Source organism: Balearica regulorum, chromosome 18 (genome assembly GCF_011004875.1).
Source record: "Balearica regulorum gibbericeps isolate bBalReg1 chromosome 18, bBalReg1.pri, whole genome shotgun sequence".
Taxonomy (NCBI): domain Eukaryota; kingdom Metazoa; phylum Chordata; class Aves; order Gruiformes; family Gruidae; genus Balearica; species Balearica regulorum.
The window spans coordinates 10,018,228-10,039,584 of record NC_046201.1 but is presented as its reverse complement, the minus strand read 5'-3'; the positions used below and the strand labels follow the sequence as shown (position 1 = coordinate 10,039,584).

Below are 21,357 nucleotides of genomic sequence, written 5' to 3'. Positions count from 1 at the left end.
CTTCAAGTCCTCAACAAAATGAGACCTTCATATAATAAAGGATATAAATACCTCAATACTACTTACTAAGGTACAGGATTTGGATAATATACACATGTATGTACTCTATGTTTTGAATAATGTGTGCATATATAGCCTCAAATATTATTTAAAACATCTGTAAGTCACCCTAACTGTAATCTAATACCAGATGGATAAAAGCGAGTAGAGCTATTCATACATTGAAGTACACCTGTTAAGTGTTATAGCAGCGCTTTATATGACTAGTTACTGAATAGCATCTAATTTTCAGCTTTTCCAATTATTTTTATGAATAGGTGCTAATTAATTATTCCAGAATATAGTATGTCTGCTGTGTTTACCATCTTGGTTTTGTGAAGTATTATACATCTAAATACATGCACTGTTCTAAGGCAGAATTCTTTAACCATGCATTAGAGTGTATGCTTGCATTTGGTTCTGTGATGCTTACATAAAGAACCATTATACACACAGATATTCAAGGTATTTCAGAATGGGAAGCAAAAAGCACACCAACATTTCATAAGCAGGATCTTGTTGCTAAAACAGATCTGTTAGTATGACTGCAGCCAGGATTCTGCATTGCTTATGTGTGAAAGGGAAATAAAAGAGACTTCCTAGCCACCTCAGCTAAGTCCTTCACTAGCCAAACCATAGCAAAAAGCTAGGAACAGTTACATTCCCCAGTAACCGTGGAATTCCTCTAAAAGTGATTCAACTTTCATATAGGTCCTATGACAAATACGTATGTGATTAATATTTAAAAATGTATTCATCTACTGAGAAGGCGTGTATTCTCTAGTCTTCTACTTGTACAGCCAGTAGAGTATTACCATTTCCTCACTTTTCCCCTCCCCCAGTCTCTCCAAATTTTACTTCCCTGAAAATAACTTCAGAGCATGCCTCTGTTGCAGATCATGACTGTACTAAGCAGCAACACAGTGAAATTGATACTCTGTGATCGACAGAGCAGTCTGAATGTTATATGGGTAAACTGGCCAGTCCTGCTAATTGTGCTCTTCTGTCCTTTGCTGAAACTAAAAACAGCAGCAAAGGCATCGAATCTTTATCCGTATCTGGAAAGACTATGCCAGACTGATTCATACTTGGTTAGTCATCCTGGCAAATGCTGAGAGTGATCTCTTTAAAAATTAAAAGAAAGAAATAATTCTACAGAATTGAAGGGTTTGGTCTAACTCAGTACAGAAACGATTAAGTTCACAAACAGACTATGCTGCACAAATAAAAAAGGGCACAAAACAGTGCAAGATAACAATAGATAATACACACCTGTTCCTTCACTGTATTGCATGGTCAAGATTACTGTTTTCAAATAACAATGAACTTGTAACATTTAATATCTTAATTTTATCTTAAGATAACACCACAGATGTTTACACAATTATAAGTTACAGAACACAATTACAATCCTAGATAGCATACGCATATTTAAATCCAATTCTACTTTTCTTCCCTAAAAGTCCAGGGACTAAACCCAGAGGTTTTAGAGAATACTCTTCCATGAATAAAGCAACGTTTCAAATACAGAGTAATGTAAATTGCCTACTTGGTTGGAGAACTTACAATCAGGAAAAAGAAAACACGCTTATTTGAATAGAATAGATTCTATTTATGAAGGGCTGTTAGGCTCACCAACTGAATTCTTATGACCATTAATAGCTGCCAGTACTACTCACAACTCAAAATAATTCCAGAAATCACATTTACCTGCCAGCCCTTGTCTGCTGTCCTGTAGTACGGATAATTTTTAGTTATGTGCGTATAAATTCCATTTAGTGTAAGCTGCTTATCAGGTGCCATTGTAATTGCTTGTACTATTAACTGTGCATAGGAGTAAGGTGGCTTAGAGTCGTCCTGTACAAGAAAAAGTAAAAAGTCTGCATCAATAAACTTTAAAGATATACACAGCCCTTTCTAAATCAAAAGAAACAAAACACAATTAACTTGATTTAAGGCACTTTTGGATGACCAAAATCTTGAGGTAGAAAAGAAACTAAGACGATTTTGCTCTTCTGATTAGCAGATTTTAAGATAGCATTAAAATTTGGAGAAACATGTAACAGTAAAGAATTTTCAATAGCCTATAAACAAATATGTAATTGAAAATACATACACATCATCCCGCAAAGGTAAGAGAGGCCAAAATAAATCTCACATCTAATCACAAAAAACCTACAAATTATTTTTAAAGTCTGTAATGTTAAAATATGACTTAGCGCAATATGTTAGCAAACAAAATTTCAGAAGTCTTACATTCACTTAAGACGTAATTTATAGGTTTGATTTCAAATCATATTTACCTTTGGGCTATCTCCACCTGATGCTTCCTTGTCATTCTCTGACTGTGAATTGTCAGCCATTAAATGTAGGTCAGATGGTATTACACGACTCATTTTGTACCCTGAAGAGCCTGCACCACGGGGGCTAGATGGGCAGGAATTTGCAGCACTGTAGAGCATAAAAAGAAGATCCTACTATTTTGTTATACAGTATATCACCACATTATGTCTAATCAAAAAGCTCTTATTGGAGAAAAGCCCACTACCAGAGCTTCTAGACTACAGTTGAGGGTCTGTCAGTATTTCCATTATAAACCCCATCTTCCAAGCCTTTCTAACTCAGCCATGGGAATTAAAATCACTGCAGGAAGAAACCTGTCAAATGAAGCTCAGGCTTTCCTCCTCAAAGGAAAAAGGATTAACTGATTTATTAGGTTGTATTGTACTTGTGTAAGATTTGCCAACAGAAAAGTCCACTTTAACTACATAAGAAACCACAAATTTTAAGACACTCATTTGAAACAAGAAACACATCTTGCATGAAATTTCTGCCATATGCTTGTATTCAGTCTGCTCAAAAAAGATCATCTCTGCTGTGCAGTATTTTTACACATTTGAGAAAATATAGCAAGCATTGAGGGAAAAAAAGTTTTGATTCTCATTTAAATCTAAACCAACATTATTTTAATTGTTTACAGGTATGTGACAATACACATATAAAAATCAAACTTATCTATAAATGACATGCATCAGCACTGACTCGTCTAATTTATCACAGTATTAGGCCAACAGAGCAGATACACTGCTACAAAGCAAACAGTGCCAAACAAATGAAAGAAGGGGCTCTTGATACCTCACATTTTGCTATCCATCACAGAAAAATAAAGATAAAATTAGGTCTAATTTCACCATAACATCTTTCTAATGGTTGTCCCCCTGCCTTGCACAGTCCACAGGAACCACTGCTGCACAAAGCCAGTTGTCTTCTACAATTTCCATTTAGCCAAGAGGAAAGAGACAGTCAGTGGGTGATGTCCGTCCCCTTCCCCCGCCCAAAAAAAAAAAATTTGGTAGTTCTCTACAAGGACACGCACTTCTCAGCAATTCATACTGTAACTGATTTCAACACAGTCCTCAGAAATTCCAAAAAGGTTAACTAAAAATTAGAGTGACAAAGCCTGCTGTGCCCCCAGAACCAGCCTTATCTCCAAAGACAATCTTTAACTTAACGTGAACCTACGGTTCAAAACTGTCGAGTAACAGATAAAGCTAGAGAGTGTTATTTAGATTTATACAATAAAGCTTTAACAAATTTACATCTGCCAAGTTCTGATTGTCTGTCTGGCCTCTCAAGTTTTTTGCTACCTCCCTTTTTATGTTCAGAAACAAGGCAGGCACTGTAGATTAGGCAATATATACATATATAAATTCTTCATGTTTCACATCACAAGAAATCCACCAACAATTTGGTACTAGTGATATACTATACAAGGGAGAATGGATTTTTTAAGTGTTGTATGGAAGAATCCTTGATCAGAGCCAAAACGTGTAACTAATTTTTTTTTTTTAAATATAGGTCACTGCTGTTCTATGTTTTCACATATCAACTGACAACATCCCTCTACTGTGCTCACTTTAGCATATATTGACAAAGCGACACATATGGTATAATCAAAGCAAGTTTACAAGTCTTCTACAAAACAGGATGATTTGAAAAGAAACTGTCAAGCTTTGCTCTCAAAATAAGACTGAAAACTGTGGTCTTTTTTTTTTTTGTAATAAACTATGCTCAACAGGTGCATGAAAGCCCTGAAGAGAATTACAAAATTCATACTGAGGCAAAGACTGTGGTGATGATATTATCTGAAATATTTATAAACTGTTCTGTCATTTCTTGGGCAAGATATGTTTTCCCTGAATTTTAATAAGAAAGCAAACCTGTTATACAGTCAAGTCTAGATCTCTTTTCTCTCTACTTTCACCATTTATTTAAATCTCATTAAACACTACAATATTGAGATCAAGATCTTGGCAGGCATGAAAGAAGTCAATTATCCTTACATTGAAATTTCATTAACAAGATCTATGTTTTTAAAAATCAATCATTAACAGTCCTTCACTCAAGTGAAGACACAGAAGTGAGAGGGGAAGAAAAAAACTTTCAAAAGCACATATGTGACTTTGAAACACAGCTTTCAGTGCCTTTAAATGAAGTATTTGCTCCTGAACTTTCTATGAATTTTAAAAATTGTATCTGAACCAATTTCACCAGTCTGCAAGGATGGCTTGCTTATGTTTAATTGAGTTTGGTCCCAAATAACAAGTCGGACAATGGCTACAATCACCAAATTAAGCAGCACAGCAAATAAGAAAAACCCCAGTTTAACCTCCCCTGCAGAAGACTTCCTTACACTAAATTCTGCATCTTACATTGTACTTTAAGTAAAATGTCTGTTTACTTCCAACAATGACTAAGCAGCAACACATCTTCTGGAGTAAGAGATCAGTCTATTTTCCACAAATGATAACCAAAAAACTTTTTTTCTGATGATAAACTTCAGGAAGATAGTGACTATCAGAATGTTTAAAAATGGTATAATCTAGACTTATCTCATTTAAAGTGTTGCCATAAGCATGCAAGAATAAAAAGCAATCTAAATCATGTGGAATACAAGAAAAATTATATGCTCCTTTGCCATTCTAACAATGCCAGGCTCCTGAGTAAACTGTTACACATTTAACATGTTAAATTTGAATGTTAAAGGCTGCTCATGCAACTATCTCAGGAGTTAGCAGAATGATGTTTTTTTCCAAGGCAGGTAATGCTAAGCTTCAACTAGACTTTTACGACAAAAGCAAAACTCTTAAAACAATTTGAAAGTTGTCTGATGTCTGTACCCATACATTGCCTTATATCCAATCTGCAGGGTTTAAATACCTGATAGTTCCTGTGGGAGAAGGGAGAGGGCTGATCAGGTGAGCCATGTTGTCTGGAATGTTTATTGTTAAGGGAGAGATCTGGGGTTGCACAGGCTTCACTGGGGACTCCGGGGCCTCCTGTTTTTCTCTCTTTTCATTGGACAGAGCTGTGAATGTTATCTTGATGTTTGTGCTGGGAAACCTGAAAGTACAGCTGAAAAGTAAAAAACAAATATATAAGCCACTTGTTTACAGAACGTAAGATTTTTCTGCTAACTTGCACATATCACCTAACCTTATTTAAAAATAAAAAGGTACAGTATCTTATGTAATTACCTGTAACCATCTTCATTTTACAGATCATACAGAAAGATCAATGTGACCAGAAAAGGATCCCCAAGCAAGCAACTTTAAAATTTGGAAAGAAACATAAGCAAGTGCAATTCTTTGTAACAAGGGCAGTTTATGTGGTGTCTCTAAATTTCTTGAGGTTCACCCTGATCTTGCAACTATGCTTAAAAGAAGTACTATTTTGAAGACAAAAGGCTATTATTTTATGATGCCAAAGAACGGATTCAGCAAATGAACAAGTAGGTCCACGATATCAAAATTAAATCAGGAGCATAAATGTTGGCCAATTTGAGGTGTACTCAGTTTCATAGACAGGTCTAATTAAAAGATTTGGTTTATTTTCTCTTAAAATACTTATTAAACACGAGTCCTAATTCTGATCATTTACAGAGCGTATTGCTGTTGTCATACTACATCAGAATATCTTATTTCAGAGTTGAATTTAAGAGCCAATTTCAGTAAATTGCCCATTTTCATAAATTACCAAAGACCGCATGCCCAAATTTAAAGACTAATGATAAATTAACAATGTGCAATTGTTTAAAAAATTTGGAAAATAAAATACAATGAATGCACCTATGAGCATTTTTCTTTCTACATCTCTGTATATAGCATTTGGAAGTTAACCCAATTAAACTGAACATGCTATTTATAACTTCTCAGTAAATAAACAGATTGAGCAAACAAGAAAATTTTCTCTCAACAAAAGCATCTATAAAAATACAGTTCAAATAACTTTACTACCTCTTCTTTCAAGCTGTTAGACTACACTCAGCACTAAACCCACAATTATATTTACACACCTCTTCCACATGATGAAAAGGACTTTCCAATGACACAATACCCAGAAACAAACCTTAGAAAAGGTGTGGGGATTTTTAAAGTGTTTTTAGGTAGATCTAGTTTAGTAAAGAAAGGAAACAACTGCATGCTGGAACAGGCCTAAGAAACATAGCTATGAATGCAAGATAGAGACTGTAAACAAAAGCGATCATTTTTCTGGAAAAACATATTAAACATAAAAGTGATGTAAGAATTGGAAGGAACACTCAGCTGCGGACTAACCTTAAAAACACTAACTCTCATGAGTTTTGTGTTTTATTTCTTAAAATTATTCTAAGGATATTTATAGAACAAAGACGGCATTTGATTTTCACTATGCTTCTCGCCACACGCACCACAGTGATTCTTTTTTCTTACAATACACACCCAAGGATGAGGAAAAAGAAAAAGAATCGACAATGACCTTCCTTTTCTCTCAGTCTTACTTCTCAGTATGGACCATGTCCGAATTTAACAGACGACCTATTTCTGAAACACGCTCTATGTACTAAATTAGGAACAGAATCTATGCCAAAAAACTGCACAGGCATTTCAGCAAGAAAGTTAAATGGACCAATTTCTGGGTTGGTTTGTGCTTTTTATTTTACATTTTTTGGGGGTTTTTTAATATCTTCAGTAACAACCCATTTTGCTTTTTCCAGTAGAAAGTATTTTTTGCCTATATTGTTTTAGTGACAATTGAAAGAGGTCTCAACTGTTCTGCTAATAAAAATGTTTGCTACACATTTCAGTTAATCACCAATAATGACAACACTACTCCTCAAGTGTATGCAGAGAGGGTAGCCAAAGGCGTCCTTTTTGCTAAAGATTAAATAAAAATCCCTGTGAGAAACTGAACAACAATATGTTTGACACAGAGACAGGTTTAAATTTTAGTCTCTTGTTCTATATATTTTATAAGGCTATTCCATACCTGCAAATTTAACTTCATGTTTTTCAGACCAAACTTATTTCAACTTAAGAAAAATGCAGGAACAACTGGATATAGCTTTAGATGCTCAATCACTAGTTAGATTTCTTATTTCCTAGTAAAAAAAAAACCCAGTACCTAATAATGAGCAACCAGAGTCCTACAGTGCTGGGGTAGGGTAAGGATGGGGAGGAGGAAGATCTGTACAACTCAGACACAAGTACCCGAAATATGGAAACACATAAAATGTATACTCGACAATTCCTCCAATATTCCATGTCAGTACGCATATTAAAACATCTCCCTTCTTACACTATTGCACTGCCTTAAGGCAATATCTGCCCTGCGGGCATCTTTTGCAAAGAAGGTAAGCGCAGCTTACTCAGATAAGACTAAAGCACAGATTTCAAAGTATAGCAGAGATGTGGTGCTCTCTAATGTTGCTCAAGTTCAGGGGAAAAATACCCAAACAAACAAAAAACACCCCCAAAACCAGGAGTTTTGACTAATCAAAGGTACTGCATAGGTTAGAAATGTGCCAAACAAACTTTCAACTTACAGTCAGGAACTCTATTAAAACCTAAAGGTGTTACTGTTATAGTTTACATCATTTCACATGCTGAGCTTGAAAGGATGCCGTTATTAAGGAAGACACAATATACTTACAAATCACTGTCTGGTTAGAACACGGAAACACCTGAATATTATCAGAAGACTACATCTGTCAATTGATTCATATTTGTAAACAGAGGCATTTTTTAAATGGAAGTATATTTTTTATAGCAGGAATTCAGCCAAAAAGCAGAATAAAGTGTATATTAACCAACAGATTTTCTGAATAAATTGCATTAACGCAAATGTATTACATTTACTTTCAAAATCCAAGTAAGAAACATGTTCTAATTTGATCAGAATCAAGTTGGTTTTGGCATATTCTTTAGTTATACAACAAACTAAACAAAAACCACAGCAGACCCAGAGGGAGAGACCTGATCAAACATTTAGTCTACAGCAAGCTGAATTTGATTTTACTGTTTAAAGTGTTTACAATAGCTTCATGATGTGCTACCACAGGACAGTTGCTATAGAAGAAACTCATCCATACAACCCACTTTAAAAAAAAAAAAAAAAGGAAAGGAAAGGAAAGGAAAAAAAGAGTCGTTTTGCCAGCTGCCACTCTATACCTCATCTACTCAACTAATTACTATTCTCCTTTTATAGGGTGATGCCATTCAAAATCAAATGGAGTCACCAAGATTGATCCAACAGATTCCTAAACCCAAATGGTTATAAAACATCCATGTTTAAAGTGAAACAAAAAGTTGGTATCTGTTGGGTATTTAAGTGATGAAAACAAACAGCACTACTTAACTGATGTGACGGTGTTGTATTTCATGTATTTCAAACAACTATTATTCACAGTATCCACACTTTGATAATTTTGTACATCTATTGATTATGACAAGCACTTGCATTGCACTTTCTACAGAGCATCACACAGGAGGACAGACAGCGTACAATCTAGGAAACTGCATCACATGTGTCACAACCAAAATGCAACTCATGATCCTAATCTTTTTTTAAAAGTTCATTCTGGGTTGACTACTAGAAAACAGACAAGCATCCTCAAATCATTTCAACCTATCCCCTAGAAAACTCTTACTATCTCTACATCTCCCAGCAAAACAGAGATGTGCTGATGCAAGCACTACCTCTAAAGACTTTAGCAACTTTGTAAGGTGCCAGGTATCTTGTGGGAAAACATGCAAAGTCTAGTTTTGTCACATCTGTATTTCTAATATTTTCTCACTTCCCCATAGCAGTTCTATCTGCACTGCAGGGAAAAGCTAATTACACACTTGTAATTCTGCCTATATGAAAATACCATCTGACTGAAAATGAGGAATTCTATCCTGCCTCCATCTGAGGAGCCAAAACACAGAAGTAGGAATTCATTTTCCTCCCTGTACATATACCGTACTACGACACTCAGTGCCTCAGTATCCTTTGAATTATTATATTTTAACTGTCTTTTAAGAACCAAGACAGAAATTGGACAAATGATGCTATTCGTACTTCCTTGTCCTCCTCCATTTTGATTGGCAAACTAACAAAAAACCATGGAAATCACCATACTTCTAGATATGTCTTCCCTTCCACGGAAGGGAGTTTTAAACTAATCCCTTTTCTAATTCCTCTTACTTACCTACCCGTGGTCTTTCCCCATCACTCCATTAAAAACGATCCTCACAGCCAATTAATTTATTTATACTTCTGGTAGAAGACATACACACTTTGAAGCTTAAGTCACCAGTAAGATACTACAGTGCACATTTCCAGGCCCACCTTTGATTTAATTGTATTTTAAAAGTCAAGCAAAAATTATTTTTTTACATCATTCAGATAGAACCACAGAGAAATTGAGACTGGAAGGGACCTCTGAAGGTCTCTAGCCCAATCTTCTGCTCAAAGCAGGGCTAACTTCCAAGTTAGACCAGGTGGCTCAGGGCTTTGTCTAATCAAATTTTGACGCTTTCCAAGGATAGAGTTGGGCAATTCATTCCTGTAATTAGCCACTTAACAGCAAAGGGTTTTTCCTCATTGGTCCAGGTACAATTCCTTAGTTGCAACTTGCTACAAGCTGCTTGTCCTCAAACTGTGAGCCTCTCAGCACAGCCTGGCTCCATCTTCCATCACTGGGCTTCTCCAGGAGGGGCGGGGGGGGATAAAACCTGAGGTCCTTTAACCTCTCCTCATTATGCCGTATGTGCCAGTTCTCTAAGCATCTCAGCAGCCCTCCCCTCACCTCTCCAGTTTGTCATCAGTTTTGTTTGTATGGGGGGCACAAAACCAGACACCATTACTGCCCAGCACAAGGCCAGCCTCCATCATCACAAGGGTGCATTGCTGAAACACGTACAACCTCCCCTCCTCCAGAACCCCACAGTCCTCCTCTGCAGAGCTGCTCCCCAGTCAGTCATTCACAGCCTTTACCCACCCCAGATGCAGGATTTTATGTTTGACTTCGCTGAACATCACACGGTTCCTGTCCGTTGGTTCTGCCGGCTTGTCAGCATCCCTGTAGCTGACAGCCCTGCCCTCCAGCATACTAACCATTCCGCACCCTCAATCCGGCATTATCTGTCCCACATCCCAGGTCACTGATGAACAGCAGTGCTGCCCCCAATTTGACAAGGTTAGAAAGCCACACAAGGGTACCACTTCCTCTGCATCATTCTACGTAACATCTGTACATGAAATCTAAGACCAGCATGTCAAAAGTGGGCAGCACTCAAGAGTCCATAGGAACATGGTACTTGGAAATTACAATTTCTATCACTTCCTGCTAATGGGTAAATTTCAGTATGAAGGAACGAGGACCACAATTTCATCTTTTCTCCATTTGCTGCTTCATTTATTGTTGATTTTATCACAACGGCATATTAGGAAATTAATTATAGATTAAATTAGATCTAGCTATTGTTTTTTAACCAATTTTTAAGTAAGCAAGGCTTAAAAGATGAATCTTGACAAAAAAACTAGTAATACCATGGAGGTAAAAAAAGCTCAAAAGTACAATTACATATAATTTCCGCCTTCGTAAAGTGTGTGTATTGTGCCTTCATGTCCTGAGGAAAAGGCGCATCTCTAAAGAAAAAGCTGAACTTAGTTCTCCTCACAGATCAAACTCACACATGCAAAACACTAGGAAACCTGCAAGAAGAGATGCAACTCCATGTCTTGGAGATAACAGAAGTTACTTTCAAGTAACTTGGATAAAAGGAATATTTCCCATACCAAGGAGAAAGCAGCTCCTTCACTCAGTCTACCCTTTTCCAAAAGAAAGATAATTGCATTTTCTAACTTCCTCTTCTGAATTTTATACCAAAAGGTTTCTGATTGTTCAACACCAAGAGCAGGCTTGCTAAATTATTCACATCCAGAATTTATTTTTAAGACTTTGGGCTGTGTTTAATTGAACTGCAAGTCAATACTGCAGCCCATTTCCAGAATAGAATCATCATCTTTAGATCCAAACAGAATCACCAAAATCAAAACTTATTAATAAGATAAATTGAACTGAGCCATTTCAAAGTAGAGTCGAAATTGTAAGATAACCTTAAAGTACCCAACAGCTAAAAATCTGGGTTTCCAAACTAATAATGAAGGTAGATAGATAAATCTATCCAAATAGTTACAATATTAAATAGCCGCCTGAAACCTCCCAGCACTAAATGTTTACTAATGAAGTATAGTTTATTAGAAAAAAATACACCATTTTTTGTAGTAAACATCTCCTTGACTATTTAAACACAACTGTTCAGAGATTTGGTTTTTAAAATCTTTTCTAGGATAACATTAAAAAATGCTACTGTAAAACTAACTCGTAATAAGAAAAAATGCTAAAAGTATAGGAAATTTTATAATGGATACACTGAAAAAGGGTGATCCAGTATATTATATTACTAATCAGACTATAATTATTTTCTTATTGTCCAAAACAGAGAGAACTTTCTTGATGGGCAATTTTTTTATATAGCTCCTTGTTCATCTACATGAGGTACAACTTTGTGCTCCAGTCAAAAATTTTAGCATTAACATTACGTTTGTAGAACTTTCTATATTGTTGGTAATAGAAGAAAGGAGTATCCACTTCTCCCTATCAACGGGGCGGCGGGGGGGGGAGACACGGGACACTGGGGGAATAAAAAACATTTACTTCTAAAATTTATATTAAAGAAACAAAGCCCAACTCATCTACTAGCTTTTTTTAAAAGGAAGTTTTTAATACTCTTCTGCTTGCAGTTGACCACACCCTGTGCAGCAATGTGAGAAACTACCCCAGCAGGAACACAGCATCACTTCCTACAAGTACATGTATACATACACATTGTGTTAGGATGGATTCCTCCTCCTCCCTGCCTCCACGGTTTTAAACTAAGCCTTGATTTGGCTAATTTACCATAAATTTACATTCAATTATGTTTGGCCATTACTAGTCAGGACACTTCTAGAGGTTACCCAAAAAGCAACCACCCTTTAAAAAGTGGCAGCTTTTTCCTCTGGGGAGTGAATCATGACTCATGTGTGCTTCCCTTAATTCTCTGTATCCTTTGCAATTGATTTCTGTTGACCAAAGATCAATAGTGGCAAAGCATGTCCTCCACAAACAGAAAATGCGAGGGCTCTATAGCAAGCTTGACCTCCAATACCATAAGGAACAAAACAACCTCAGATTCTAAAGCCAGCAATTAGACTTTTTATTCTGAGCACTAGGCGTACTTTTCACAAGTATGTGTGTGTGTTTTCAGGCGTGCCATCACTGGCTACACAGTGACATAAAGCAGTATGAAAAAGCACCCTGAAGAAAAAAATCACTGATTTATCTATACACTCAGATGTCTTAAGATTCAAAAGCAAAGATCTATGCATCATCAGAAGTGATGAAATATTGCTGTAGCCTCATATTAATTCAAGTTGGCCAACAAAACACTTTTAGCAAATTCTAAGCAAAGGCTGGGAATATGATCTAGTTGTAAATGAATGGCTCCCCCATAGGAAACCTAGGTTACATACTTCCCCACTCATGTCTTAGCGAGTGCATAGGAAGTACGTGAAGTTGTTGGTATTCATTACAGGAATGGTGCTAACCCGCTTTCAGAAGGATCTGGAACAAGCCTGTCTGCGTCAAAAAATGATCCTATGACAACAGAATACTGATGACGACAACAGCAACATTCCTGAACCACTAGCAGCAAATACAAACTGAGTAATAAACACATGTTCTTCTCTGAAATGGTGTTGAATTCCTCCTTCCCACTTAGAAAGCTAACTTCGTAAGAAACAATGCGTTTTTAACCCTGTGTTCACAACAGTTTCTCTAAGAGCATCAGAGAACTGAAAAAGAAGTCTCCTGAAGTTGTTCAACTACAGCAAATTTTGCTGCAAATGTAAATGATTCTATTAACAACTTAAAGCTGATCTCACCCCTCTCCCCTGCATTATTATGCTACAGGAACAAGCATTAACAAAAGTGCTATTACAAATTTTCAAAGGTTCTTGTTTTAGCAGTCAGACATTTCATTTTCTTTATATACCAACCACACAAATATTGGTATTGATCATTAGCAAAAACATTTAGGTTATCCTACAGTCATGGAAATGTGCTATGGCTAATTAAAAAGACATATCTCATATTCACAAATACCCACTGCATTCTCCTCTTTTCTTAAAGGGTAAAGTATTTAAACCAGCAAGGAAGGGGGGGGGGGAAGAAAACAACCTCAAAACCTAAAGCAATTCAATACAGTAGCCCTGCACAGGCTGCAGGAGCGGAGAAAGAAATTGGCCTGCAGGCAAGAATGTAGGCAGCAGTTACTGTAGAAACCAAGCTCTTCGTGGCTTTTCTCTAAGCAAAAGAAAGACACAAAAGAGCTGGAAAACAGCGATCGATGGGAAGCAGCTTATAAAGCTGCTTGTCACATCTGCTGCAGGAAAACCAGACACTAATTCATTAAAACTGCTCATGTAATGCCTCTGGAATTTGAGGCTCCCCAGCCTGTGAATACAAAAGAAGCTCCGCCTATGGAAACACTGCGTTTTCGGGTATTTAGCATCTCTGTACACAAAAGCCATACGCAGAGTCAGGTTGTGTGGTCTCTATCCCTAAATTTTGTTCTGAACTATAAAAACAAATTAAAATTTGTCCAAAAGATTGTATGCCTCTATGTTTCATAAATTTCAAATAGCTGTTTCAAGTCCCAACAGAGCATACATAACTCTATAATACAATAGTTTCCTGTTTAAAAAACAGAAACAAAACACTTGCAACAGGAAAGTAAAAATCAATCATCATTTCTTCTTCCTTCCAGATAACTGCATTTAACAATGGTTTCCAATTATCAAATATGCAAGCTCAAACTTCCACCACGACAGTAAATACCATTCAAAAATTCTTCATAACGCATACAATTTACAATCATAGCTGAGCTGAAGTAGACAAACCAAAACCACTATATGCTGTATTAGCAAGTTAGCTAGTTACAGAGGTGCCTGGCATTTTACCCTCAGTTATGGGGGACTCACCAGGATGCAAAAGTTCATACAGAAACACTGAAGTTATAATATTATTCAGTGCTAAATAAAAAGCTATCAGCAAACCAAACAAAACTGCTTAGAGCCAAACATACAGCACTTGGCATTTTACTGTTCCTTACAATTAAAACAGTAGGGGGAAGTACAGTGAACAAGTGCTGTCATGATGTGTTTTGACGCAAGCATAATCATAAAAAAAGCACTTATGACTCACACATTTACTTTAGTAACAAAAGACTTATTACCTCATCAGAGACTTGCATTCTATTGCAAAATTATGCCAAAACTCCCTAATCATTACCAAAAGAACAGCTACCCACAGAGGCAAGGCTTCACAGAGAAAAACACTATTCCTGAATCAAGGAAGCAGAGTTAATTTCAGATGGGCTTTTCAAGACAGAACTCTGCATCCAAGAGAAGAACAGTCCTTTTATTTCACACAGAAATCCATGACTAACTCAGGCCATTGAAGAGTGACAAAAACTGCTTCCTACCAACTCTAATTCTGAGTAGACAGCAGTGTTTAATTTCCCCCTTAAATCTGCCTGTCTGGTCAAAGAACAGACTTTTTCAGACTCCTCTCAAAAAGCTATGGGCATTAATTACATTCCACAATTACCTACCTAAAGGTGTTTGATGTCCAAGAGCCATTCCATACTTGCTTCACTTTGGTGATGTTGCTAGGCTAGGTATCTCAACAGAAATCAAGATTTTATATTATATTCTCAATTTTTTTAACCAACTGTACTCTGCAGAATGTTTGTTCAAACCAGTCTTCAATTCTTCTATTTGTGAATTTCTAACACTTTTCTAGTGAAGGTGCAAACTCTCTTGAAATTTTGTATGCGTGGACTGCTCCACAGCATACACAAACTTACTTTCTTTAATCACTTGTGTGGGCACTCAAGAACCAATCAAGACCCCAAAGAGTCTGAAAGGCCACAAAGCAAAACAACTATTTAATGTACAACAAACACATTGTTATTGGAAAATATTCCTCAAGAAGCACTCCTCTTGAGCTACTCTTCTAAGACCATGCCAAGTTCTCAAATCATCAGCAGTTGTAAGGGGCAGCAGTAAAGTGCAGAAGGATAAAAATGAATGAAAATAACAAACGTGATTTAACAAGTCAGCCACACAAGTGGAAGTATGTCCAGGAATAAAAAAAATAGACTAAATACAAGTCTTCATCAGAATGTACATTAACTATTGTCACTGTAACGATAAAGGAATAACAGTAAGGAAAAGGAAAGGGTATAGCACGCAAGTGTAAACCTGTGTCTGTGTTAGTCATCTGTCTTTATAGTGAGTGAAAATAACAGACACTGAATGGCATACATCCAATAGAAGGGAAAAGCCTAGATTGGTTTGGAGAAATCAGGTCTAGGGATGCCTGGTTTTCATGGAATTTAAAGGGAGTCTAGGTGTAGACACACACACACACTCTCACACACACATACATCCCAATAGTAAGCAAAATGGAACCCACTGCAAACAACATCTAGAAAAGTAATGAAAAATATAAGCCAAGATTCCTGAAGCATAGGTACCAACTCTTAGGAATAAAAGCCTGGTCTTGGGGATGGTTTCATAGGATACAGCAAAGTGACAGCTCAGCACTGCCAAGTGGGATAGGCTCTTTCCTGCCTCTCGCACCAGTTCGGTCCCCAGCCACACTCCGACTACCTGCTACCAGGAGCCGCTGATATCACCAGCTAATTTACTAACTCAGCAGAAAACACGTCTAGCCAAAATGTAGAGCTTTGCTGGGTTTACTAAGTTTAAGTCATCTCAAGGTCTAATCTCTCTTCAAAAAGGTAAAGTAAAACCACCGTGACACCTTGATTTGGAAGCTGTGTTGTACTTACTACATAAAAAATGTTTTATTAAGCGACTATTCTAACCATTCTCTTTCAAAGGTTAAAATTTCCACTAATACAGAAGAATAAGCTTCCAGAAGTTACTAGTCACAAAAGAAAGTGCTGAACTCCATTTGTAAACAAGAGTACATATTCAATGCTTTTCAACAGAATAAAGTTTGGTGAACTTGGGACACTTTAGCCTGACCAAGAAAGTCAGTATTTTGACTGCAGATACTGTTAACAGAATGGATTATGGCCACTTAAGTCAAGTATTCCTCAAAAAACTTGTACTGCTCTAAAGACGTACACATACTAGAAACTACACTAAGTATAAAAAATTGTCAGAGTAATGGCAATTATGTATCATGTATTAATAAACAGCTAAGACCTTTATATGTTCCCATACATACTACTTTCAAGATCTCAACTACAATTGAAAAAACCACACTGCTCTGCATTTCTGTAACATCTTTCATTAGAAAACACTGAAGTATTGAACACACACCAGCACGACACATTAGATCCAATGTTCTTTGCACTCCTAGGCACACCGAAGTTTAGGGATAGCAGCATTCACACAGAACAGTGTATGTAAGAAAGTACGGAGCTCTGGCAAAAACAGATCCAATAGTCCTCAAAAACAGGGAGAGTGGAGGCAAGTCGGAAAGGGAGAGAACTAAGGTGTGTACACTGCAGACAAAGCCACTTCAAAACCCAAGGAATTAATTTTAAAAGGCAAGGCATAACTCCTGATAAAAAGTGCTAGAAAAGAGCACTGAATTTCATCATCTCCCCCTGCCTCCGCCCATGAAGTATTATCCCCATTTTTAAGAACAGATTAAACAGATTTGTGACTTGGCCAAGTCATTTTGGCAAGCGTGCAACAGAGCTGGGGACAGAACATATTTTTCCCCAACACTCAATCTTTGTTTAAACCACTGGATCATCACTTAAGTCTTCCTTCTCCTACAACCACTTTAAGAGCCAGAACACCAGGTGAAGCACACATCTTCAATAAAATGGAGACTATTTAATTAAATAACACTGAAGTATTTCAACCAGTTTGTTGCACAGGAGTAGCTGCTTAAGGAACAAAAAAGTAGTGGCTGTGAAGCCTACATGGCAAAAAGTAGAACATGCACATGTATCTTAAGCAATATATCATGTCCTCCCAACCAGAGCTAAAGGAATTTTCCTTCCACCAGCCCTTTACTATTACACCATGAAATCTGCACATTAAATGCATACATTCCAATTAAAATCTATACAGTTATATACTGAAGAATTTGAAGATATTAAGCTACACAAATATCATTTTCTATGCATCTATGAGAAGCAGGACTACTTTTTCCATTACCAAACAGAAAAAAATTAAAACAGTATTTCAAGTAGTTTAAAAACAAAAACAAATTAGAAAAAGCTAAAATTTATATCCTAAATATTGAAAAATATCTGGGGAAAAGCACTCTTCATATGCTTTCCTTTAGTAATAAATAAGAGTTCCTTATCCAAGATGACTAATAGTTGTCAAGCGACTAAAACTGTTACTCATTCATGTCTGTTACTTGTACCAGCGCAGAAGAACTTGCAAACATCCCAGCAACACAAAGCTGGAGGTGCTGAAGAGTAGGTCCTACCCATTTGCAATACTGAGGTACTTACTTTAATTTTGTTTATCTATGTTACACCTGCTATCTTTAATTAATCATACTCCTACATTGCCCTATACCAATGTAATGAAATTGCAAGAACTTTCACTCGCCAAAAAAAAGCCAGATTACTACATTTTTTTGCAATAATCGAACTATTTTGGAGAGAGAAATATACGGCAAGTACCATCTTCACTTTTCATTTCTTGTCCTATTTAAATAAGGTGCATTGCTATACACTATTCAACTTGTTTTTACTTTAACTGCATTCCTACAGACAGGCAGCAGAGTTCACAGTAACTGGATCGATCCCATACAACAAAGAACGCTCCATGGGAGGGTAACAACAAAAAGCATGTAGTTTGCTGTGTAAACCAAACCCAATCTGTTATTTTCTGATACTAAACCAACCATGTCTTAAGAGTGGTTTCTTTTGGTTTAGCTTCAAATTCCAGACCTTTTAAAAATTATTATTCTGTGATTTAACTTTTCCAGACCACTAAATTTTCTAAAAAAAAGAACATCAAAATGGAAAAAACTGGTCCCAGTACGTAACTCACTATTTCACTCTACATCATTCTGCTTTAAACTCTGGTCTTTCTTTGAGATACACTTGAGCCAAACCAACTTGGTACGTAGTAACTGACACAATATTAAAGTCTTCCACAATAAAGATTAATGTTGAGTCCAGTCTTCTCTTCCTCCTGTGCAGCCAAATTATTACATTTAAGTTTATAAAATGCTTTAAAATGCTGAAAAAAGCAAGCTGCAATCAACTTCAAACAGGTTCTTGTACAGCTACAGAGCTGAACTGCTCAAACAATTAGAATTCCCTCAATGAGCAGAAATTTGCAAAGTTTTCCTAGATAGATATAGACACATAAAGCAATGTGTCTTACTTTCACTTCCCTCAAAAGGAAAGCGACATTTGTTCAACTTAGGCTTCTCCACCTTCTCAACTGAGCACCATTCTTCACTGAATGGAGCTGTCAAAAATGTCATACAAAAAAGCCTCCAAATTACTGATTAATAACTCCCCACATATCTATCTGCTGGACCTTCCCTGTATCAGAAAACTATTTGCTGTAACTATTTAATTTCTGTCATGCATAAGTACCGATTGTTAGGAAATCACAAATTTCGGTAGTGAAATTTGAACCGAGGCTTGCATGTTTAATAACAATTTCATCAGTCATGTGGTTTCTTCAAAATTCTGCTGCAGAATCCACTTGTACAGCAAAGCTGAAAAGGTGCAAATGAGTTCCATGCATAGGCTACTGCATAAAAAAGAACTGCAGATGCTAACTTTCACAATACTTAAATTAACATGTTTCTATTTAGACTTGAAAACCAACCAATATTTGAAAGATTCAGATTTGCAGAAAGATGTATTATGTTGAAATGAGATGTTAATCCCTAGCTACAGAAAGCATTTCCTAATTTCAACATATGTGGAAAGCACTATACTATACTTCTCCAATTATGACAAAAAAACCCTTTTATCTTGATTTTTTTTTAAATCCGTATGTTAGTACAGGAAGCATCATAAAAATGTGGCATTTACCATAATATCCAAGGTGGCCCCTAAGTTAAAGTTGTTATAAATACAGAAGTAGCGACAAATACTACTACTATTTGGAGCCTATTTCCCTCATTTTTAACTCATATATCAAATTATTTTATGATCTTAAAAACACTCATCTGGAAAAGACTAACATTTCTAGTTTTAAATTCTATTTAAAAAAATCAAAGCAAAAATGGAGAAGAGAAGAAAGATTAAAATATGAAGATCTAAGAGACATTTTAACAATTCTAGAGGGCATGACAATGGCCTTATCCATACTTTGATAACATGTACACTTTTCCAGTACATAGAGAACAATGTACAGGCTTTAAGTCAGAAAAGCTAAAAAATAAGATAATTGACACCTTAGATGATTAAAAACAATCTGTATAAAACTATAGTTTTAACATCCTTCTCCCAAAGAAGAAAGATTCAAGATTTTTTTTCTCCACATACTACAAATTTTTCATTAAATGTTAACTTTAATGCATAAGTTTGTCATCATTTTTAGAAAGAGTCAAAAAAGTTCACTAGGTATTTTTAATCTACTGATCCTTTAATCATCATCAGGAACCACATCACGAAGACCTCAAGAGCACTAATTAGTTCAGTTACAAAATTATATCTTACAATCAGTTTTGCTCTCTCTCCTGAGAAAACAAGAGTCAGTTTATATGAAAGTGTTACAAGATTCAGTGACTCTTCCGTAAGAACTGCAAAGGCAATGAGACAGGACACCATCATCGGACGCAGAAAGCTTGAAATGTGGTATGAAACTCTTGAACACTTCGTTACTGCTCAAAAAACACAACACAAAGCTTAACAGAGACTACCATAAGCTAGTTATCAAATATCTGTGTTTGAAGATATTTCTGTGGTGAAGTGCAAAATGAGGACCATCAATCATACGAACATTTTGGAAACTACTAAAAATAGTACAAGCGCAGTTTTGTTGCTTTTCCTGTCCAACTTCACTGTCCACGGTGGTCACCTTTTATTTTCTTTTTTCTTTCTTCTTCTGAGGTATGTGGATAGCATCTCTGACTACGAGCTTACACTCCTTGCAGAACAAGTGTCCAGAAACATTATGTAGCTTTTTTTGCCCATGGAGTAGGAGACCAGGGACTTTTTTGCTAAGTGTATGGCTTGTTAGGACCCTCAGTGAACTGATTCAGCTCACTACTGCAGCATTGACTAACCCAGCAAAACAAAATTTTTAAGAGGAAAATAGTATTCTCTGGGGCTAGTGAGAGAACCAGCTAACAGGGGACTTAACAGTGCCAGAGCCAGTGAAAGGGGCCAGCTGAATGCTGGAGCCAGGATCAGGAATTAGAAAGAACAACCAAAACCTTTCAAGGACAGAGAACTTTTAGATCAGCTCAAATGCCGATAAAACTGCTACGTAAGATATTCTGAAGACACTTTATGAATCTTATTAATTTCTTCCCATCTGGTAATGGAAAAAACTGCACTTCTGACTGGACAGAAAACTAATCCCGAGCCTGCCTGTCTCCTCCTCTTCTAAGGGATTGTTTTTCAGGCCTACTAGTAAACTAATCTGACTTAAGCACACAATGTGAACACCAGAGCTAACATACAGGACAGAACAGGGTGGTTCTTTCAGCTCTAACTCCCAATTAGCTTGTTTCAACTAACCTTGAAACCAAAAGGTTAGTTACAGTTTATCTTCACAGCCTGAACCTTATATACAGGTATGCTTAAAACAGTGAGATGTGAGTGCTGTTCATGTTGTAATAAAACTGTACTACTGTATAAATCTAATGTGAAGATTACAAAAAATCTCTTTTAAAAACAGGAACAAGGAGAAAGATACTTTCAATTA

The 21,357-nt window shown here is 36.4% G+C and overlaps 1 protein-coding gene across 4 annotated transcripts in view; it reads right to left on the bottom strand.

Moving 5' to 3' along the window:
• The window catches only part of FOXK2 (forkhead box K2), a 51,741-nt gene that overhangs the window by 13,193 nt on the left and 17,191 nt on the right, over positions 1-21,357 (bottom strand). For all 4 annotated transcript variants that reach the window (XR_012838241.1, XM_075770590.1, XM_075770592.1 and 1 more), the window contains exons 2-4: positions 5,260-5,454; positions 2,343-2,490; positions 1,750-1,896 (exon numbers count right to left, since the gene is read on the bottom strand). Coding sequence is in view for 3 of the 4 variants with exons in the window: in XM_075770590.1 (XP_075626705.1) it covers positions 1,750-1,896; positions 2,343-2,490; positions 5,260-5,454 (490 nt within the window). In the remaining variant the exon portion in view is untranslated. The remainder of the gene's footprint in view (positions 1-1,749; positions 1,897-2,342; positions 2,491-5,259; positions 5,455-21,357) is intronic.